General features: G+C 47.5%; 1 protein-coding gene across 5 annotated transcripts in view; it reads right to left on the bottom strand.

The window, feature by feature from the left end:
* The window catches only part of LOC119167007 (poly [ADP-ribose] polymerase tankyrase), a 100,785-nt gene that overhangs the window by 5,828 nt on the left and 71,510 nt on the right, over nucleotides 1-23,447 (bottom strand). For all 5 annotated transcript variants that reach the window (XM_075867243.1, XM_037418413.2, XM_037418414.2 and 2 more), the window contains exons 36-47: nucleotides 18,253-18,482; nucleotides 16,152-16,422; nucleotides 14,846-15,160; nucleotides 12,629-12,843; nucleotides 11,851-11,956; nucleotides 10,453-10,616; nucleotides 10,227-10,368; nucleotides 9,672-9,851; nucleotides 8,968-9,175; nucleotides 6,999-7,106; nucleotides 3,425-3,621; nucleotides 2,895-2,987 (exon numbers count right to left, since the gene is read on the bottom strand). In XM_075867243.1, the coding sequence (XP_075723358.1) occupies nucleotides 2,895-2,987; nucleotides 3,425-3,621; nucleotides 6,999-7,106; nucleotides 8,968-9,175; nucleotides 9,672-9,851; nucleotides 10,227-10,368; nucleotides 10,453-10,616; nucleotides 11,851-11,956; nucleotides 12,629-12,843; nucleotides 14,846-15,160; nucleotides 16,152-16,422; nucleotides 18,253-18,482 (2,229 nt within the window). The remainder of the gene's footprint in view (nucleotides 1-2,894; nucleotides 2,988-3,424; nucleotides 3,622-6,998; nucleotides 7,107-8,967; nucleotides 9,176-9,671; nucleotides 9,852-10,226; nucleotides 10,369-10,452; nucleotides 10,617-11,850; nucleotides 11,957-12,628; nucleotides 12,844-14,845; nucleotides 15,161-16,151; nucleotides 16,423-18,252; nucleotides 18,483-23,447) is intronic.

Raw genomic sequence — 23,447 nt, 5'->3', positions numbered from 1 at the left:
TTCTGTGTCTTGCCGTGGAGGCACCGGGCAAGCAGCTTCGCATCTGTGAGACGCTTGTAGATTGGGAGGACTGCCAAACCCTGGGCCTTGGTCAGGAGGGGGGTGTGGCACGGTGCAGGCTGGCCCTGCGCCTCAGCACGTCGGTGCTTGCACCACGAGTCTGGGCCTGCAGGACAGAACTTGTGACTTCCAGCACCGTCTGTTGAGCACGAGTGCAAACATGAGGCCCATATGGCAGTGTACATCTTGTGGACATTTCCCCGATTGTTCACAATGGCCACCTGAAAGTAAGTTTGAAGCTTCTGGATGGTGGTCTCCTTCAGCTTCTCCCCTCGTGGAAGTGGCGTTGGCAGCTTCCGCAGGCCGGTGCCCAGACGTTTCGCCACGTGGTTGGTGCACTCCTCTTTTTCAATTGGAGTGTCAGGGTACACGTTGGCATCACAGACCCCGTTGTAGGCCTTGCTGTCTCCATCGCTTAGGAAGATGGTGAACCGCAGGGGTGTCTCATAGTCCACAGTCCTCTGCCAAATGCGCACTGCAGCTTCGGCCTCCATGGCATGCGAAGAACAGTCGCAATTCTTCTCACAAACGGGATGATGAAACGCCTGCCATGTTTCTTCATCGCCTCCCATGTCGTTATGCAAACTGCACGCCAGGCAGAAGTTGGAAAGCACTTCATAGTCCAGGCACAAACCAGTGTCCAAGGACACTACAGTTCCCACACCATTGTGGCTTTTGTGGCCTCTTTTTTGCCATGTGCCGTCAAACATGACTGGCACGTCACTGTTACCAGCCACCTCTTTGGTGACGCTGCGTGCCCTTTGCATGTTTTCACAGACAGCCTTCACTGCCGCACTGTGAATCTTTTTGCCGATAGCATGGAAGGTCTTATGGTGCATAGGGTTTGGCAATCCAACTACTGCACAAAATCGTGAAAGTTGCTCATGCCCGATACCGACGGCACGCGCTGCAAGCACCACTTTCAGGTTCACGGCAAAGGCGTCACGCGAACTCCCGCTGTCGTAGCTTCTGCTTGCACCGCGGCCGCCATCTGACGCGACCCGCTTCGACGAGTACGCGGACGAAAGGATGCTCTCCGAGCACTCCGCATTCTCGCAGTGTAGCTCCAGAAACGCCGAAAGGCCTTTCCGCTTTTTATTCGGTGCCCGAACTGCGAGTTTACTCTCGTGACAAACGGGGCATGCCGCGCCTGCGACGACGGCCGTCAATGCACCCAACTCGCACAGCACTACGCTTTCGGCACGATCGGCATTCGGCCTGACGTCGTTTTCGAATAACGCGATCTTTTTCTGCGATGCACTCACAAAATTCACTGCAGCGTTGATCTCGTCGTCGCAGTTGCCATGGTCGACGTTGCCGTGGTCGATGTTAGGCCTACCGGCCGCTGGCCCGTCGCGGACATTTTCGTTGGCGGTGGCTTTCTTGTACGTCCTCCGCCGCTTCCCTCTGAACTTGTTCTTACTTCTGTATTTCCGATGGTCGGCAACGGCCTTTTTCGGGCTTGCCATCGCACGAAAACAGCGAAAAATAACTCCGGAAAACAGTGAAGCGAACTACGGCAAGAAAACACGGGTGCTGTCAGCCAATGGCGGCCCTGCGTTAGTGGCGCGCGGTTTGAAACGGCGGGAAAAGACTGTTTTTGTTGCTTTTTTTTTAGATTTTTCGTGAACGTACGAGACTTCAAGAACCGGGATCGTGGAGAGTAAGGACAACTCTACACGAGCCAGCGGCCGCAATATGGCGGACAGCTCTCTTCGCGGCCCCGCGAGCACGCGAACAGCAGCCCGTTTTGTGTAAATTTCGTGATGCCGCGCGTCACTGCCGCTCACTCAGACGCGTTTTTCACTGACTTCTGATGCTTATTTCGCTGTGATATTTTCAGATGTCAAAATATAATGTATAAAGATGATAAAGCAACAAAAAACAGAAAAGGTGAAATTTGGAAAAAAAACGCGACTTTTCGACCCGCGTCTCCCCTTAACAATAAATTGCAAAGCTAAAAATTTGCTTTCTTCCCTCGGCAAATGGCACTACAAGCTCAAAAATCACTTTTCACAGCCCAGAAGGAATCTACGGCTCTGGTCACAGCCATTGATTGATTTGAGCAGGCCGCTCGTCTTTACCGGGGCCACCACTTGTCCACGAGTATGTGCGCGATCGCACTAAAAAGCCGCGTATTCGAAGGGGAAAAAAAAGGGGGGGGGGGGGTCTCAAGGTCACGAGGTGCATGTGACGTATTTTCTTTCGCTGTACCATTCCTCCCTGCTTAGCTTCTAGCCATTTCGTCTGGACGAGAAAAGAATGCAGTTGCAGCGAGCGACAAACGTTTGAAACTCCGCTCATACTGGACTGATTCTAGAAAGTTTGCGGCGGTAGATTTGTGAGGCAACAAGCAATATTTACTGGCTCCATGGCTACTTGAAGAAGTATTGCAGGGCCCCTTTAAAAGAACATGTTACGCTCAAATTAATTCTTCATTCTATTAAGCTTGTTATGACGGCTTATATGACCCACGTATAATAAATTTTAAAACATTAAGTATCTTACAGGTCATCACTTGCATCATATCGAACCTATTAGTCAAGGTTGTTTTGACTTTTTTTGAATCAAAAGAGAAATGGCGTTTGCATACAGCCCCTATTTCGATTCAAAAGAACTATTGTGCAGGTCAGTTAAGTCATGATAAATATTCCTTTTTTTTATATGTCATACATACCATTCGAATTCGGTACGAAATTATTCGATCAAAATCACTATTCGCTTCGAACCTAAAATTCACTATTTGCACAAGCCTACACAATACCCAGCCTACTACGACACAGTGTTGGGTAATGAGTGAAAGCGAATTCACAAAACCTGTGAAGGATGCTTACCTCACACAACAGCATGTACTTAGGACCGGGTGCCATAGAGCCAGACTGGCATAGCCAACGTGCTTGTTCAAAGCGATCCGCCAAGCAGATACCCTGCACGCAAGTGGAAAAGGTTGCTACGCTTCGAATTTAAAAATAAATAAATAATTAAAAAAAAACATTAGATTAACAATGTCATAACTATTTCTCTTGTAACTAGACATGACATTTCAAAACTGATCATTGAACTTTCAGTTACTTCAAACAAATTTCAAACTTATGATTGACGAACCGTATATCTGTATCACTTCACATTGACACCACAATAAACGAGTTGCATGAATATCAGCAACACTCTAAAAAGCCCCAAAGCGTTCTAGCAACACTGGGATGAGCCACCATGATATAATGAATAGACCTTGAGAAAGAAGTATGAATGCGAGACGGACGTTACATTTCAATGAGAACGTTTTGTGTGATCCAGATGAGATGTCTAGCCAAACACACGGGACTGCTCGTGCACAAATGCATATTGTGCACAACCAAGCTACCTTGGCCTGATGGTCGCCCATCCAGTGATCGACCAGAAGCCTCGGCTCGAGCCCAGAGGCCAGAATGCCCAACAGGTTGTACGGCTGTACGGCGTGCCACAGGAGCCAATGGTTGTCCACCCCGCAGGAGGCCAGCCGCTGGTTCTCACCGTCACGCGTCAGTCGGAACATCCGCAGTACCTTGGGAGGCTTCTCGGCTGTGTGCAAGGACAAGGTCAAGGCCAAGTCGCAGAAAGTTGCAACGAGAAGTCGCAGTCCCTTTAGGCGCGATGCTATACAATGAAATCTCGGTAGAACGAACCCCACATTAACGAACTTTTCAGATTAACAAACTTTTGAAAAATCCCGTGCCGACTGCTCACAGTTTCAATGTAAAATTATTTCACTACTACCTACTTCAGAATACACAACTTTTCAGAATAACGAGCGTTAATTTAGTTCCGCATCATATTAAGAACGCCTCAGTACTACAAACTAATGTTCTGAAATCCGCCGCGACCACCAGAGCTGTACGCAAGCGGACGACAAAACGAACGGGCGCATTGCTTTTCGGAAGACACGCGATGGTGCAGAGAGAAAAAAAACTCCCAAGCATTTCCCCGAGGGTGAACATGGTTAACTGCGAATGCACGGGGTGATGCTATGAGGCGGAGTAAAGTTAAAATCTGTTGGCATTCGCCAGTGAGTTAACGTAAACTCCCCCGTGTGATCACATTGCGATTCCCAGGAACCATTAGACCCTCTCGGGAAATCTTGGCGAGTTTACGCGTATATGTGAGAGTAAATTTGCACTATAATGATGTTTATGTCCGCGGCCCGCATTGCGCGCTTGCGCTCGGCATCACGAGCCCTTCGCTGTGCTGCCCTGTCTTCAACCGGCGCGACATCTTCAACGACGCGTGCAATGCTCGCATTCTATTGCGTTGTACTCGTTGTTGGAGGTATCGCAGTCGAGGTTGATGCCTGCGATGGATCCACACCTATGACGACTTGCCGATCAAGTCGTGGCTGCGCGGGCGTGCGCAGCCATGGGCGGAGGGCGGAGCGCGCGCAATTACGTGGTGTGTGACGTCGCTGCGGCGTTGCTACAGACGCTCCTCTCAGCTCCTCGCGCCGTTGCTAGCGGAAAGGAGGAGGCGCACCTCGGACGGCGGATTCAGGGTTGCTTATAAAGTGCATTCGCACTTAGAAAACGAAAGGGCGACTTTATTTTCATTGAAATGCCAATGCTGCAGGTTTACAAGCGCAGAGGCGAGGGCAACATGGGAGGGCAAGGTTAGCGAGGCAGAGTGGGAGCTGCAGAGCAGGAAGCATGGGCGCTGAAAACCTGAGACAGCGAGGGAGCAGAAAACGAAACGAGAGTAATTTTCTTTTTGAGCACTTTTCCTTTTCTTCGGAAGAGACAAGGACAGCCGCGACGCTTCGGGTTTTTCTTTCTTTATCACTTCTACATGTGCTCAAGGAGGCTTTGTCAGTCGTGTTCATCTCTTTTCAGTGATTACCGTATTTACTCGATTCTACCGCGCCCTCGATTATAACGCGCACCCGATTTCCACGGCGAAAAAAAAAAAAAAAAAAGTAAGACATCGATTGCAACGCGCACCCATTTTTTTCGCTGGCCCGCACGATCACACCGCACAAAAAAAGGACTCCTTTCGGGAGCGTCTTCCATTTAAATATGAGGTACGGGGGAAGCTTGTGCCCATCTGACGTGTAACAGAGCATTGCCGTCATTGTAGTTTTACCGTGGACCGATGTCAGCACGGGAACTTGCTTCGCCCCCTTCTCGACGGTTGTGATGCCAGGCATGTCGAAGTAAAGAGGCGTCTGATCGGCATTCCCGATTTTCCTAAGCAGGTAGCCGTTGTTGTGCCGCAAGTTTAGGACGAACCTCTGAAAACTGTGAAGCTTTTCATCGTACTTCTCCGCAAAACTTTTCGCATATGCCCGTTCGCCTTCGAAGAGAAAAGCCTTTCCTCTTCATAAAGTTAGTTAGCCAGCACCTGCTGCCCGCTTTAAACTGGCTCCGCATTAGACCTTTTTCTAAGGCTAATTGCATACCCCGCACTTAGAGCAGTTCTGTTGTCACGGGCCACTTTGCCACTCGCTGCTCAAGCACATACTCGCCGAGCAGCTCTTCAATTTCGGGAAACCGACCCTGCTGTGGTCCACTGAAGCATTTGCGTGAAGCTTTGCTGTCGATAATCTTCTGCTTTTGTTTCCGCCAGTCCCGCACGCACGTTTCGGGAACTCCGAACGAAGATGCGGCCCGATTTCCGTCCGTTTCTGCACACGTGATGACTTTCCTTTCAAAAGCGGCATCGTGGTGCACTAGAGTTTTTGGAGTCGGCCCTTCCATGCCGTCGATGCTAATGCACTACAAGATGACGAACTCCTCAGCACACGTACGAGGTACCGCACATGGGAAACACATAGGCAGAAATGGCCGACGCGCCATGCTGACGCACATAGGGGGCGGCCATTTTGGAAATGCCGATGGCAATAGAATGACCGTATTCATTTTTTTTTCATACTCGATTCTAACGCACATGCGATTTATGAACTCGCTTAACCGGAAAAAAGGTGCGCGTTAGATTCGAGTAATTACGGTACTTATCGCGTCTGCAAAGCAAGTCGGCGTTCGCGCTGCTATTACAAATGAGTTCATCTCTGCTTGCGACGAAGAAGCGGAAGCAGTTTTCGCCAAGCGAGAAAGTGGATATTCTTCGTCGACTGGAAGGCAAAAAGTAGGCTGTTGTGACAAAAGAATCAAATTGCATCACAAGAATGTGGATGAGCTAGAAGCCTTCGCGCTGCACAGTTTGTACTGCACGCGTTAAAAAAATAATAAAAATCACAGACTTCTTAAAGTAAACCTGCATTTCTTGGTGTTCATTTGTGCATTTGTTTTTTTTCTCTTGAAAAACAAGTTCAAGGACCTACCATTGTAAAGGTAAGTCGTTTTGGTCGCTGGGAAATACATATTTATTGTTAATTTCTGGGCTTTCACTACATTGACCTTTAAAAATCACAAATTGCCACGGCCCCCTGAAGTTCGTTATACTGAGATTTCACTGTACTCTGTTTCGCACATCAGGTGCAGCGCTGTGGAAGCTATGCAAGAAGTTTGGCCGGAAAAGTACATAAGCCCACTCTCTCTGCCCTTGGATTTCATCGTCGTGATTGTGGCCTCGGTGATTGGCTCAGGCTGCGCCCTACCAGGACTAATTGTGGAGGCAACAATACAAAAACAGAGATGATAAGCGATGCAGAACAATGTGCCTGTTTAATTCCAAGGCCCAAAACATTTTCGTTTATTATGCAGTCTAAGAACAAAAAAGGATTGTATTACAGGTGGTAAGACAATTGAACTATTCCTCGGTGCGAATTCATCGACTGCAATAACTGGTGCTTGCTTCCATAGTGTTGCACCTGATGTATGGGAACAGAACTTCGGGAGACAATAAGCAAGAGCAGACGCAATGACGAGGCACTTAGTGGGTTACTTTGACATTTCTAGAGTTGACTGCTATCACGATGTGAATGGCGCGAAATTGAGAGAGAGCCCACTTACAAGAGTTGTGTACGTATTGCAACATGGTCTGGACTTCGGCACCCTCTTCCGTCAGAAGCTGCACCTTGCAGCGCAGGCTGAGGTACACATAGTCCAGTGGGTGCATCTCTGCAAAGGAGGAGGAGCAGAAGAGAGAAACCTGCCATCAGTATGTATGTCACCTTACGCCCCTCACATGTGGAGACACATTGAAGGCCATTCACAGTACCATTCAAAGCCATTCACAGGTTACCACGGTAAGCCAGAGTTGCTCATGGCTGCCGAGGTAACAAGCAAGTATTCATCACAAAAGAGAGCCCCCCAATCCCTCCCAAATAAAGGGGCGAGACTTTTGCGAGGAAGGCCGAAATATGAACTTAATTTTCTTATTCTTGAAAGCATTTTATTTATAATGAAAGATGTCACTCAAATGCAAAGCCGAGCAGAAAAAGATCCCCTAAATTATTTTACACAGCCTCCAGTGTAGTAATTCGGCTGAATGCACATTTGTCAGTGCATGATTAACGTTGTTCGTCGATTCCCAACTAATGTTTGACCTCAACGCTAAACTGCTCAAAAGTTATTGACAATTGTGCTATTAGTAAACGACAAACATGCCATTGGTGTACGTGATGATGACTAAAATAACTATACTCGCTGAAAAAAGACTGCGCCAAGGTGGCAAGAGCGGGGGTTTACGCATGCCGCATTCTTTCCAAAGAAAGGCAAGACTTCTTACATGCTAAAGGAAGAAGTCGCTTGCGGTGAGCAGCAGCAGGAGTTGGCACCAGAGTGCTTCGCTGTTTCAACAGCCTTTACAGCATGGAACAGGCTTGACTTTTTATTGCGATAACAATTATATGGAGACTTGTGGCTGGATTCGGCCGCCAGTGTCGACGTCATGCACCGTATATGTATACGTATCTATATATATAAAAACGCAAGAAAAAAATCCAGAAAAAAGCACTCTAGTGCGTGGAATTGTGGGACCTCTGCGTCGTGAAAGTGAGGCGTTAAACACTGAGCCACCCCTGAGAACGTTCTTCGCCGTTTAAAAAGCAAGCTATTTATATCTACCACTTACCACTGCTGTCTTTTCAGCATTACCAGAAAGGTGGCGCAATGAGCGCACGTCGCCACATCGCGCAGCGGCACTCACTCTAATCTCCTACGCGTAATTCGCCCAGCTTAGAGAAGGGGAGTGACGCTCCCTCGCATGCCCTTATCTCGCGGTGGCAAGGAGGAAAGGATCATACGCCTTGGCTGGCCTCGGGCTTTACGTGGAACGATTCTGTTGTAGTTACCGGGCCCACAAAGGTCACTGCTATCATTGCAGTCTTCGTTCGCGAAAAGCACGCGCTTTTCAGAGTCAGCAAAGTAACAAATGAGACACTTATTCGCGTGTATCCGTACCTGTGAGTACGTTTCGTGCGTATTTTGTGCACGAAAAAGGCGGGGCAAGTTTAAATCTGCTTTCCATTCTGCGCGTGACCTTTTAAATTGTTGCTATCGCGTTCATTGCTTTGCCTTTGCAGCAAATCTGCGACTTTTTTTTTTAGATGCTTAGCATCTTATGGCCGAGTTCAATCCGGTGTGTCGTGTTTACACCTCCAGCGCACAATCACTTCCCCTTTCTGTCTTTCGCCTAGCAATGCTGACGCAGACAGCGTCTGCGAGCGAGTTTCTTGATTGAAACGGCGGACTGCTCCCGCTCTATAACCGTTCACTGAACACCCCGTACATATAGGCACTGCATCTTGACCTTCAAACTAGAGCGGATGGAAGATTTCTCTTGTGCGTTGTTGAACAATAAAAATTCGCAGCATGCAATGTTAACTAACAGTGAACTCCACGAGTCTGTCTCTCATCGTCCATTAGCAGCGTTTGGCATGTTCCAGTAGGAAACACCAGTAGATCACTGCCACTGCTTCACATCTACACACGCTTCCCTTTAGCGGGAAATGGTGCAATTTTTCTTTTCCTAACTCACCAGGTGCTCTGATCTGGGCCCCGGTGAGCATCTGGTGGGCAAGGTGGAGGTGCACCAGGCTGTGCACCAGGTCCGCGTAGCGGGACACGCCCCGCTCCTCGAACAGGGGCTCGAGCCGCTCGAAGCGGCGACCCCGCACGGGAACCAGGCAGTACAGCTCCTCGCTCTTCTCCACCAGGCGAGACAGCAGCTCTTGAAGCTTGCCCTCCTGTTGCATACACGAGGGGATCAAAGGTTAGGTGCAGCTAAGACAAGTGCAAATCGCTACCACGCATAGTGTTCTACTACCAACAGACGTCATAGGCCACCCCCCCCCCCCCCCCAAAAAAAGAAAAAACTCATTCAGACTCGCTCCAATTTTTTTCTGCTTAGGGCTCAACAAGAACTCCTCCAGGCTAAAATTCCACGAAGCCAGACTAACTCAAACAAAATGGCTAAGTAGCATTAAGGGTACTACTCAGTTGGGCTCACCCATAATTATGCTATAAGACTCGGACTAACAAAACTACTGATCTAGGCGAAGCTGACCGCTCAAATGGGCTACTGAAGCCTGATCCAGGCTAACTTGGACTAGTCCTCAACTTCACTTGTCCTCAACCAGACTAACTTAGACTTGCCAAAAATAATGTTCGGCTGAAATGACTCGCATCTGCCAACAGTACAATTTAGTTCATGTTCATGATGGGCCACAAGGCTTGCTCTACCTGCTGTTCAGCTGAGCGCTCCAGGGACGCCTGCAGCGAGGCCTTCTCGCGCACCAACTGATGGATGTCTTCAAGCAGGGCCAGCGCGGTGGACAGGGACTCGGCACTGAGCAGCTCCAGTGCCACCTGACCCTGGGCACCCAGCTGCAATGGGGTGCTGACCAGCATGTCGGGGTTCGCCTATGCAGACACAACACGCACGTTGACGACAATCCTGCCTTCATTCGAGACACGCAATGTAACCTTTGAGAAAAGCACCAGGACTGCTTCCTCACTGTCACTCAGAACAGAAAATCATGCCAAATATACCCTGTCTCAAACATCAGGTCACACGCTACGGAAGATAGAGAGAAGGAAACAGAAAACAAAATTGAAGAAAAGAATGCTTAAGATTGTGACATGCACTGATGAACAACGGTACTGTACTTACTTGCATAACTTGTGCACTCCTAGTATATAAACACGTTTATTTATTAAAATTTATTAGCAGACTAATACAGGGAACTTCAATTCCAGACCGAAGCCAAAGGAGCTGCAAAGGACAGCTTCACTCACCAGTTTACGCATCAGATCTTGCAGGGGTGGGGGAAGCAGTGACTTGCAGGGATCGCCGAGGCTGACGGGAATATTGCTGGGCGGAGGGCTCTTGCGTTTCTCCCACTGCACGGCCCGGAACTTACGAGGCTGGGCCTTAAAGCTGCGTCAATGCACGAGGCAAAAGCACTCAACATACAGCAAGGCAAACGCTCACAACTCAAATCAAACGTCCATTTTGGTTCACCTTTGCTGGTCCTCCCAAGCGTTGCCAGTCTTTGAGCGGAAGAGGCGTGCGAATTCGCGAGCTGCCTCACTGACTGTGCCAAAGCACGATCGGGACCACTGACCAGAGTCACCGACACGGCCCCAGCGACAAAATAGCACCACAAGACTTCCTCGCTGAATAAGCTGTGGAAGATGCAGACAGGAGCAGTTACAGCAGAGCCTCGATGTGACAAACTATCGAAGGCAATTTCTCGCTGTTAATCCACTAAATTACAACCCATTAAAAAAATGTAAGCTCTGCCCATTGAAACGTAGCGCGCCTGCCCTTTACCTGAGAAAGACAGTCGTGTTAGCTGCTTTCCACATAAAACTGTAAGCATTTTTCTTCAGCTAACGTAGACACACTCAAACCTCCATATAACGAACCCGAATATAGACACACTCAAACCTCCATATAACGAACCCGAATATAATGAAATATTGTTTATAGTGAAGTAAGTGAAGAATAGTAATAGACAGTGTTAGGAATATACCTTTATAAGAAATTTTTGGATATAACCAACATATTTTTGTGTAAGATGTAATCTTGTTATAATGAGGTTTGAGTGTATAAGTAATAAAGTGTCATTACTACCAAGACATAAGGTTTGCCTAAGCAGTGGATATCAACAGTCCCTGAAAACATTTACCAGGATGTTTACGCTTCTAACCTTAAGCCAGAAAATGTGCGTCCGTATGGGAAAGTCTATCCAAAACACCAAAGAAGCTCTTAACGTGATGAAAATTAAGTGCTGCTGGATGGCAAACTTCCTTTCCGGAAGGGACAGCGATAGCTTTGGGTAGAGATGACAGTTTTTGTTAGATTGGTACTAAGTACAGTCAAAGCCCTTTACAAGAGGCACTGATGTTAGAGACAAACTGGTATGATATGTGGGGTTTAACGTCCCAAAACCACGATATGATTATGAGAGACGCCGTAGTGGAGAGCTCCGGAAATTTCGACCACCTGGGGTTCTTTAACGTGCACCCAAATCTGAGCACACAGGCCTACAACATTTCCGCCTCCATCAAAATGCAGCCGCCGCAGCTGGGATTCGATCCCGCGACCTGCAGGTCAGCAGCCGAGTACCTTAGCCACGAACGGGTATGAGAGACACCAGTGTGGCACCTACAATGAAATAGGGGGTGATAAAAAAAAAATGTTTACAAGGTATCCTGCTAGTAAGAGACACCTTATGTAAAGGACTTTGAACTGCTCCCCAGTGCATGTCAATTATTTAAGGGGTTAAGCTTATAGCATGTAACAACGCATGCTTGAGGGTACTAATTCTATGCAGCAGAGATCCCAGATGCGAGCAACCCGGGCTCAGAACAGAAACGCAACAACTGTGAGAGCACTACCAATTTCAGTACGTACCTGCATTTTGTAAAAACTGTACAGACCAAACTGGCCATAGCTCAGATCGACCATGGTGAGGAGCGCATCGTAGGGCACGTTCTGAGCCTTGTCCATGACCACCTCCCTGCAAGTTGCAAGGGCAAAACACACACACGTTTGTAACTACCTTCCCTACCAGTTGCATGAAGGAAGAAAAAAGACTACGGGGGAGCGTAAGGTGCCAATCTTGAAGCATAGTGGTAACAAAAATCATGTAGGACTCTTCTGTACTGCAGCATTTTTATTCTTTTACATGTACCACCGTCATTGCAACAGTTTATTCTATCACACTTGAAGGCAGCTCCCAATTCAATGACTGCTTATGGAGTAAGTCGAGGGAAGGTTGACAACTGAAACACCTCAATCTGCTTCCCCAAACCATTTTAGAATAGAATTTGCTTCTGCATTCAAGCTTCTATCAAAACTTTAGGACACACTGTACAGTTATTTTCTATTCCTCGTTGCACAAGTAACTGAGACTGCTGCATGAAGTCCAAACACTAACACATTTTCCGCGTTGAGTGTATTAAATGTTAAGAGACCCACTCACTCGCAGGTTTCGCTGTACATTTTTTTTCATGCACTTGCCACCTTTCGCATGGTGTAAATGACTGCAGTATTCAGCACACACATAGGGTGCACAAAGGGGAGCTTTCACGACAACAAAGTGTGCCTCCTTATGAATTCTAAATAAAGAAAGCATGTGTATTCTATGCGATATGATGATCAATCTTGCACTCCAGCGAACATAACTTACCCATCATCCATGTTGGCAAAAGGGTCAGGGACTGCTTCCCTCAAGTCCTTCTGGTTAGAAGCAGCCTCGGCAGAAACCTTCTCCAAGAATGCTTTCGAGTCATCGACGAAATTCGATGTGAACTTGAGTTCGCCTAGCTCCTTGGGGTGCACCGCAGGAGGCAGCGAGTGCACGGCGACCTTGGGCACCTGGTCATGTGCCAACTGCATGGCACTCTGCGAAAGGCAAGAGCCCGTGCGGGCAAGTTCTCGACAAACCCAATTTGTGCGCCAGACTGTGCAGAGACGCAACTTTTGTGCGATACGGTACACTTTTTCTCGATAAACGAAATGTGCAGAAAATCTACACACAAGTGAACACCAGGCCAAGAAATAATGGAGTGTCTGCAGACTTACCGTATTTACTAGCGTAATAAACCCACACCTTTTTCAGAAAAGTTGAGGTCAATTAGGAAGAAGGGTTCATTATGCGGGAGAAAAACATCGAGTTATAAAAAATTTCGTGTTCAGTACAGTGAAAGCTCGTCAATTCACACCTCATTAATATCGAACTTTCGGGTCAATTCAAAGTGATGGTAATGGTCCGGCCACAATATAGGTGCCTATGGGTTAAGCAACTCGTTAGTTCAAGCGCGCATCAGCTCCTCTATTGACAATTCAAACTGTGCACCACAGCGTGGTGGCATTTTATATTGAAGTCGTTCGGTGCCGTGGCGTGGGCTTTGCGGGCCTATGGTCGGGTCACGGCAACGCTTGTTGCTTCCGCCAGTGGCTTTTGTGTGGCCAATGAAGGCTCAGCTTGCGAGCCAGGCGAACGCGAGGCCGAGGTCATTCCTGCCGGACTGCGAGATGTGCTGGCGGACGCATGCTTCAGCAACTACAGCGATGTAGATTGCAATGCAGTGGCCTGCGGCACAATCACCGTTGATATCGTGCAGGTCACTGGTGGAGAAGCGGCCGTCGTCGATGTAGTTGAAAATGAGGCGCAGACACAGCCCTCAGCTTTAGAGCTAATTATTCATTTTATTGAAAGTACCTGCTTCGCCAAGAGGCATTACAGCAAGTAGGGTACATTACGCCTAACTTTAAGCACATAATACATTCATAAAGCATGAAAATATATGTCATTTGAATAAATAAATGGAGGCTATGCATATCGCACACCTTTTCTTCAGCTTCGAGGAAGGCGAAGAAAATGCCTTCCACTACATTCGCACGTGAGAGAACAAGGCCATGGCGATCGCATTCAAAGAAGAGAAGCAGAAAATTATCACTGATCAAGGTGGGTTGGGTTCATACCGTGAGTAAATTTGGGATGTTCCCAGTAATCTGCCATTTTCGCAAGACTCTTGCACCTGTGGTGAAAGCCAATGACGTAGATACATATCTAGTAGAAATTGTGCATTTTATTTTCATGAAGCATTACAAAAATTATGAAGATATATAGGTGATGTCCCAAGCTTGACATCTATTACACAGATCCGGCTGTCATTATAATTCGCAGCACCCATAAGCAAAACAATGACCTCAAAAATTTGTGCGACTTTATCAAGAGGCGCTGCTGGTTAGGCGTGCGTTTGGAAGCCACCTATCCGGTGCCAGACAAGAAAAAGTGCTTCATTTTTGTTGGGCTACAGAAAACTGAGGTGGAGGCTTGACAAAGGCGGAGTAAGATACAATTTGAAACAATGTGCAGCCTTCGAATGAAGGGGTTCAGCAATATACCTTGCTCAAACGTATTGCTGAGGCTTATATAATAAGAGCTTCCTTTTCAATTCACATGAAACATAGAACTGGACAGGCCACGTGATACGAGGACAGATAACCAACCAGTGGCACAATAGTGCGTCAGAATATGTGCCAAAAGCAGTAGAGGCGTGCAGATAAAAAAAGACCAATAATGACAAGAACTATACTGCGACTTTCATCAAGATCGGCCCACTTTATGCTTAGCAATGCACATGTCTGTGCCAGTTGGTAAATCATGATTTTTTTTATAGCCCAAAAAAAACATCCAAACAAAGGACAAAAAGAATATGAAAAACATAGCGCTTCGGTGTTTCCCATTTTTTCGTGTCTTGTTTCAGAAGCTTTTTTGCTAAAGAAGAAAGCAGGAAACTAATTTACACTCTTTATAAGAAAATGCCTTTTAAATTTCTAGCAAAAATGATGCTAATGAAAACGAAGCTTGCTTTTTATTGTCCTTATCATTCCTTACCTGTAGTGCATGCGTTATAGTGGCGACGCCACGAGCTGCCGCGAGCTGCAACGGGGTGACGCCGTTGCTGTCAGGCGCGTCCAGCGGAGTGCCCACGTGCACCAGCAGCTGCAGCATGGCGGGACAGCAGAAGGTGTAGTTGGCCAGCGGCGCCACCACGTGGTGCATCACGTTCCAGCCGTACATGTCCTGGTGCGTCAGGTCTACGGGGCTTGTCTTCTTGAAGCCCGTGCGCCGCACGTCCCCGTACGGGTCTGTGTCCCGCTCGGGGTCGTAGCTGCCGTTCAGCAGCAGCTTGGCCATCTTGATGTCATTCTGCAGAGTGCGTAGCGCGATGAACCAGGTTAATAAGAACAATACAGGCTAAAAATAAACCTCAAGAAAACTGTGCTAAAGTTAAAGTTTATTATAGGGTACACTCAATTCCCCTGAACCAACTGGACTGGTTTCGCAAGGCACAACAACTTGTCATGCATTGCAGCGTGCAGCAATGGTGCCTGCCCCCTGAACCACACTGTTCGATTGAAAAGGTGCGGAGATGGCTCACAATGTTTCTGCTGCCTCTCCACCGACAGCTTGGTGCAGATGAGCGAGTACACACTAGTGGCGTAGCAGACGACGTGGCATTCAAGCACAGGCAGCGTACAAGCACCTACCCTTTCTGCGTAACATGGAGCGCACTTGCCCTTCATAGAACGTCCACGTGTGTGGTTTACCGCCTCTAAAAGTTAAGCGGACGGCATACACTAGGCAAAGAAAAGTAAGGCTTGCACCTTGTCTACACCTGATGATTCATTTGTGGTGTCGTGCTATATGCCTAAGCTAGCTCTGCACTAGGATGTTGCAATGCCACCTCTAAAAGATATGTGAACTGTGTACACTTGGCAGGCATAAGTAAGGCTTGCACGTTGTCGGTATTTTGTCGTTCGTTTCTGGTGTCCTGCTATGACTACTGAACTCTAGCTGCACAACTTCCGAGCTCCCCGTGCACCCGCGTGAATCGTGTTAGATTGGTGCAGATTGATACACTCAAACTTCGATTCCATATAACAAACCTGGATATAATGAAATATTGATTATAATAAGGTAAATTAAGAGTAGCCTTGGAATAAGTACACTGCTATCAACGTACCTTTCTAACAAATTTTCGGATATAACGAACTTATTTTAGTTTAAGATGCAACTTTGTTCTAATGAGGTTTGAGTGTAGAAATGGACTCTCAGCCTGGCTCCCCAGATGAAGCTCACAAATTTCTTTTCCCGTAGACCAAGAGAGGAATCTGTCTCGTGCTTCATATATACGCACCAGTCTGACGGCGTACATGAGGGCTGTGCGCTGCTGGCCATCTCGGAAGTTGATGTTGGCCCCCGCTCGTAGCAGCATTCGGACTACTGCGTAGTTGCGCTTGCACACTGCCAAGATCAGGGGCGACAGACGTGCAGCTGTTGGGGATGCCGTGTGTATGCGCGTGTCATCTGTCAGGCACGTCGTGCCCGGAAACTCCAGGTTCTGGAGGGGAAAGCACGTCAGCAGGTCTGCGCAGGCACCCGCTTCCAGCAGCGAGAGGCACCATGACCTGCACGAGTGAGAAGCAAGTCAATGTGAAGCTTTCTACGGTGCAGATGGAAAGCGAAACGGCATGCCTACAAAAGCATATCGATGATTTTTATACAATACCAACTTATTGGTCCTTATGAAGCATACACCATTAACAATTTACTAGATCCATATTTCTCACATCAAAGTTCAACTACATGCGAAATGTATACAGCTTGTCAACCAAGCCCTTCAGTTGGCTTGATAAATTATTTTTGTTGAAGTGAACCTAACGTACTAAGATAAATAAAACAATAAAATTGACATGTCTTGCGCATTTTTTTATGGCACATTCACACCATCAGTGTCGCCTCAACCTGTGGGTATTTTCCAGTCTTAGGCTTACGGAAGACCCAAGCCTCTTGATGGTTTTTAGCTGCTCGTTCTGACATCGCCAATAGCGAACACAAAACCGATAGACCCCGAATTGCCTGTCAACGGCCCTGTTGCCTTTGTTTTGTGCACATTCAACCACTTTTAATTGGAAAGCAGCCGTGTAACTTCCGTATCGACTCATCGCGTAACCACAGAAAGGACAACAATGTACGCTGCACGGACTAGTGCTAACATGCTGCAATGCGTGCTTGCCACTGTGGCTTAGCTCCGTGCGTCAATAGTACGCATGCTGCTTAAAAGATGGTACTAGGCTATTGGCGTTATGATCAGTGGTTCGATGAAGCAGACATTACTGCTGCGATTTTTGGGGGTGCAATCATTACTTGAGGGGGGAGGAAGAATCGTATTGTATTGACTCGAATCTGAGCCGACCCCCTAAAAGTCCGAAACCTAGAAAAATAAGAGGAGAAAAAAAAACCTACCTCGAATGTAGGTCAAACGAAACAGCGAAGACAGCGTCACAGAGGTTTATTGAACATAAAGATGAAACAAAGGGGTTGGTTCATGATGCAAATAACTCGAGAAACATGCAGCTGCGAATCCTGTTGCACGTGTTTATCGTAGTTTTTTTTCGTGCTCTTTTAGTTGCATCATAAAGATGCTGCGCTCATTCCGAGTCGTCGTCACTGCTTCTTTCGTTGGTGACTTCTTTGTCGCTATCTTCAAACACTGCGCAATCCTCGGTGCCATCAAGTGCATTGGATGCGCCGCACTTCTTGAAAGAGCGCACAATCAAAGTTCCCGGGCTGTCGTCCCACGCTGCAGCCCCTCCAGCAAATTCCACTACAGAGCCTCGCCAAGTTTTAACGTTGGACGATGACACCGCCTTTTCGGTGCCATTGGGCTACACCACACACAGACCACTCGAAGCACGACCCGCCACACTGATCAAAATGGCGGCCTCACATCTAGTGTGTACTTAAGCTTAAGCCAGGTGTTGGCTTGGCTACTAACAGATATAATGCTATTTAGGTGAGACTAGTTGTGCACCGTTTTTTTTTTTTTTTCAAAATAGCCGAATCAAGGCCGACCCTTAAGTTTGACGCGAAAAAATTTAAAAATAAACAAATAAAATAAACTACTGGCCTAGATTTGAATAAATAGCGTATTATTTTGCCCGATTCTGGGGTGCGAGGATTACGTGTGTAAATAAGGTAAATCCTTGGCCTTCATGTGCCAAAACCACAATATGACTGGAGGCATGCAGTAGTGGTGCATTCCAGCTATATTTTGAGCCCGTGGACTACATACACAAATGCAAAAACATTAAGCATTTCTGCATTTTGCTCCCAAACAAAGGCCGTCAGGTCAAAGAATAAAAACCGCATCTTTGTGCTTAGCAGCAGAACAGTCTAGCTGCTACACCACCATAAAAAGTGCTATTGGCTAAACGTCTGCTCTTAGCGAAACTCACTGCATGTCTTCTGGCAGGCGGTCACTCTGCAACTTCCAGAAGGCGGCCGTGAACGGAGTACGCAGGGAGGAGTCCTGGTCGGCGCACGCCGCCGCCACCGTGCCCATCTTGTCCAGGAAAAACTGGCACAGGGTGTAGTTCCAGTTCATGGCCGCATACGTCAGCACCGAAGATCCGTGTTCGTCCCGTGCCATCACTGGTACTCCCTTGTCCATCAAAGCTTGCGCTACCTGCGGCACCAAAAAGCAGTCATACGTGTCAGACCGATCAGTGCGCAACCAATGTGTTTTAAGATTTCTATCACGATAAGCAGGAGCGCGTGAATATTCAAAAGTTTGAATATTTTTCGAACATTTACTATTTTTTTCATCCGCACTGTAATTCTACTATTCAAATATTCGAACTTTTGGCAAATAAATACAGCCGAACCACAAATATACGACTTTGAGGGCACCACCCAAGATCGTTATACAATTTGCGCAATGTATAATTGAAAAACTAAAAATATGGGCCCTGACACACAGCCTTACCCAAAAAGTACAGACCACCTCAATAAGCACTCAGCACGGCCCCCCACACACCCAAGAACAGCCAAAAAGAGACAGCCAATTAAAAGGATGTGTGCATGAATTTTTATTCCCAACTTAAAAAAAAAAAACAGCACATTTTCTCTCTGATAAACGGAATTCGAAAACTGCCTGCCCACATGAACAAAAACAAAGCTGCATAGGCACCAGCCTCCTGTCAGATGAGTCAGATACATTGTCGTGATACTTTCGCACATACTTTCATGCGTGGCGGAGCTATGCGCGTCGTATTAGCTCCCCTGTGAAATGGAAGTTGTTGTAACGGTGTTATTACGAACGCTCACATGACGTCCATGACATAGGGGCATGTGGAGGGTGGTGGAGGATTACTGTGCGACTGCAAACGCACTATATATATATATATATATATATATATATATATATATATATATATAGGTATGGGATATGGCACAACGGCAGCGTTGTCAACAAGGATAAATATATTTATTTCCCAACAGTTTCGGGAGGGGTCCTCCCTTCATCAGGGGATGAGTTATACTGACACGAGCTTCCAAACTTCATTGCTGCCGCGTCCCTCTCGCCTTGAAAGACGTTTGCGAGAGTAAGAGGGAACTAGAAAAAGGAAAAAAAAAAAGGGGGGGGGGAGAAAAAAGACGAAAAAAAGAAAGAGAGTAAAAAAGAGGAAGAACCACTGTCAACACTGAGAACGAAGCCAACTGTCCGTCTACATCCACATACGGTTCATATCACGTGCTGTTCAGTTCTTGACGTGTGAACAACACGTGATATGAACCGTATGTGGATGTAGACGGACAGTTGGCTTCGTCCTGTGTTGACAGTGGTTCTTCCTCTTTTTTACTTTCTTTCTTTTTTTCGTCTTTTTTCTCCCCTTTTTTGTTTTTTTTTCCTTTTTCTAGTTCCCTCTTACTCTCGCAAACGTCTTTCAAGGCGAGAGGGACGCGGCAGCAATGAAGTTTGGAAGCTCATGTCAGTATAACTCATCCCCTGATGAAGGGAGGACCCCTCCCGACACTGTTGGGAAATAAATATATTTATCCTTGTTGACAACGCCCCCGTTGTGCCATATCCCATACCTTCACGAAGACTAACTGGCCCATTGAACTATTACTCGCACTATATATACGTATACATATACATATATACATATACATATACACACATATACGTTGTGGGGGTGCTGACACCCCCCCTGTAAAGTTGTCTGCGCCGCGTGGCGCACGTGTCTCGCCCTAGGGCGTTATTTCGGTGGTGACCACCACCGGGCGATAGATGGCGTTGTGTTCGCTCTGAGTACCACTGTTGGTAGAGTGGCAGCGCCGGTGGTGGCCCCTGGCGGAAGGCGGGCCTTGGTGGTGGGCGAGCGTTGAGCGAGCCTCTTCTGCGCGTGGCGGCTGCCGCGAACGGTTGTCTGGAGCGCGGGTCCCCGGTGCTCGGCACCGCGGGCTTCGCGCCGGGGTCCCGCGTGTAAGGTCAGGCGTTGGCGACGCCGCCTTGGGTATGTGCTAGTGTGTTGGGTGTGTTAGTGTGGGTTTATCATGTTATTGTGTGTTTAGTGTGTCCCTGCGTTATGTTGTTTGTATGGTAGCGTGTTAGTTAAAATTGGTGTATCATTCGGCGGACGATATCGTCGTCTAAATTAGTTAATAAATGTATGTATGTGGGTGCGTTGTACCGACCGCGTCTGCTGTGTCCCTTCACTCCGAGACCGTGGCGTGGCGATGCGCGCGTTCGCCTCGCCGAGACCCCCACAGTGGCTGCCCAACGTGGAGCTCTTGGAGTGTCGGACGACAGTTCTTGCGGTTCGGTACAGGGATTTTGTTAGAGCCGGAGTAGAGTAGGCCTAGGGGGGACTTCTTTGCTAGCGTCGGTGGTGTGCTTTGTTGAGAAGCGAGGGGATTGGTTTTGTAACGTGTTTCAATTTGTCGGCAGGTTGACTTTCTTTTTTTTTTTTGCTCGCAAGTGTTCTTATTTTTTGTTGTTAGTTTTCAAAAACGTTGTTGAATTAGGACGAGAGCCATGCGGTCCGCATCCTGGGGTGAGCAAGGCCTAGAGCACGTGGTTTGTAGGCCAGGCCCGAAGCGAGTGAGTACGGAAGCCTCGTGGGTGGTCCGATTTTCTGTAAATAGCTTCTTCTATCTCTTTGGGCTCAGGGAGCCGGGCGTCGTTGCTGACTTGTATTGCGGCTCGACACCGGGGCGTCGTGACACCGCCCGGGGCGGTGGACGCCGATCGCTCGGTAAGCTGCTGTGTGCGGCGAGCGATAGGGCCACCTTACAGAGTGGACGTCTCCCCGCGGCTGCCTCTTCTGCGCCTAGGCTGGGTGCTGGGTGGATGCCGGTTGTTGCCGAGCGACTCATTAGGCCTAAGGCTCTGCGCAGCCGCCTGTCGCACGTGGCACAACTAGGTGGATCGTAGCGTTGAGGGGTTGCGCTCTGCTTCCCTCACTTTTTTTTATCTTGCGATGCAAGGGTTAGGAAAAGTGATTTTTGTTTTATTTTGATGGGCGTCTCGGCCGCCACCGATGTATTAGCTAGCAGTACTGGCCACCGTACCACGTGGCCGCAAAGCCTGAAGCTCCCTCCCCTGGGCCGCGCTACTTTGTTTCTTTCGAGTTTTGTTTTTTGTCGATGTATTCAGCGGGAGGGATGTCATCCACGGCCGGCTGTCCTGCACATCGTCAGCGTCGTTGGCCAGGAATGCGGTCGTGAGGTCGGGCGATGGAGATGCCTGGGACCTGCGCAACTGCCTGCAGTCCGGCGCCCTCGCGAGTGCTGGTCGCAACTGGAAGACGTGTCGGCGCTAGCGACAGATCGTCGCGCCGACGGCAACGTTGCTGTTGCGGGGCCGGTACTGAGGTGAAGTCTAGCCGGAGAGTGCAGCAGTGTCGACCAGCGGCGGTGTCGTGGTGCAAGGACATTATGGTCGTGCGATATCATTTTTTTGTTAAAGCTTGTGTAGCTAATTTATGATTTCGGGATATGGTTTGATTTAAGGTTGGGGGAATGTGGGGGTGCTGACACCCCCCCTGTAAAGTTGTCTGCGCCGCGTGGCGCACGTGTCTCGCCCTAGGGCGTTATTTCGGTGGTGACCACCACCGGGCGATAGATGGCGTTGTGTTCGCTCTGAGTACCACTGTTGGTAGAGTGGCAGCGCCGGTGGTGGCCCCTGGCGGAAGGCGGGCCTTGGTGGTGGGCGAGCGTTGAGCGAGCCTCTTCTGCGCGTGGCGGCTGCCGCGAACGGTTGTCTGGAGCGCGGGTCCCCGGTGCTCGGCACCGCGGGCTTCGCGCCGGGGTCCCGCGTGTAAGGTCAGGCGTTGGCGACGCCGCCTTGGGTATGTGCTAGTGTGTTGGGTGTGTTAGTGTGGGTTTATCATGTTATTGTGTGTTTAGTGTGTCCCTGCGTTATGTTGTTTGTATGGTAGCGTGTTAGTTAAAATTGGTGTATCATTCGGCGGACGATATCGTCGTCTAAATTAGTTAATAAATGTATGTAGGTTGTGTGCTTGGTACCGATCGTGTTCACTGTGTCCGTCACTCCAAGAGCGTGGCGTGGCGGTGCGCGCGTTCGCCTCGCCGAGACCCCACAACGTATACATATATACGTATACATATATACGTATACATATATATATATATATATATATATATATATATATATATATATATATATATATATATATATATATATACACACACACACACACTTGTAATGTGACACTGACATTTACACTGAACAATTGTATTGTATTTTCTTAAACGTGTTTCCAAACGTTTCAACAATGAAAGCAAGCTGCCGTACTACAATCGAATCTCATTAAGGGGGCAGACTGCTCTTTGGGACCAAAAAGTGACAAAAGAAATCATTTTTTAAAATTGACATATTTGGTATCTGCAAGTATTTTGCTATCTATCTGCAAATTTTTACACACCAAGAAGTGGTAATTTTTTTGTAATGTCATTCTAACTGTCCAGATTCTTGGTGCTGTTAACATGCAGAACCTGCAAAAAAATGGAGAGCCAACTTCGAGGCCTCTTCATAATTTGCCGGCACCTGTGTTAGAAGCTCTGCTACGAATTTGAGCACTTTTATGAGGATTACAAAACATGCACACCATGATTGTTGCTTTTTGAAGAAGCTGTGTGTTTTCTGTTTTTTCCATTTTTCTCAAAAAAGTAAATTTACAACTGTTCAATTTTGAGGCCTCAATATCTCTGCAGCTAGGGCAGGTACAACAATTTCTTTTTGCAGTGGAAACCTGTATGTGTGTAGGGTGCAAGTATGGGAGCAGAATTTAGAGAACAAGCCTTTTTAATTATTTACTCATCAAAATTTTAATACAATTCCAACTGCTTTTGAAAATGGATAGTTCATTTTGCTGTACAATAATAAGAAAAGCTTAAAAACAAAAAACTCAAAAACTCTTGCATTATTTCCATCTACAGTCATTAGTCTATGTAAGGAGATTTTAAATACCACTTTTAATTAAGCACTTTTTTTTCTATGGTGGCCTTAAACAATGGGGGGGTGAACTTAAGTTATCTCAGGAATAAGATGAGTTACAGAAAAACTACCTAATTAAACATTTGATATCAGCAGAAAGAACTGCATAATTCTGTGCAGTTTGAT

This window comes from Rhipicephalus microplus, chromosome 6, assembly GCF_043290135.1.
Source record: "Rhipicephalus microplus isolate Deutch F79 chromosome 6, USDA_Rmic, whole genome shotgun sequence".
Taxonomy (NCBI): Eukaryota; Metazoa; Arthropoda; class Arachnida; order Ixodida; family Ixodidae; genus Rhipicephalus; species Rhipicephalus microplus.
Note: the sequence above shows the minus strand (reverse complement) of the source record. Positions and strands in the feature narration are given on the sequence as shown.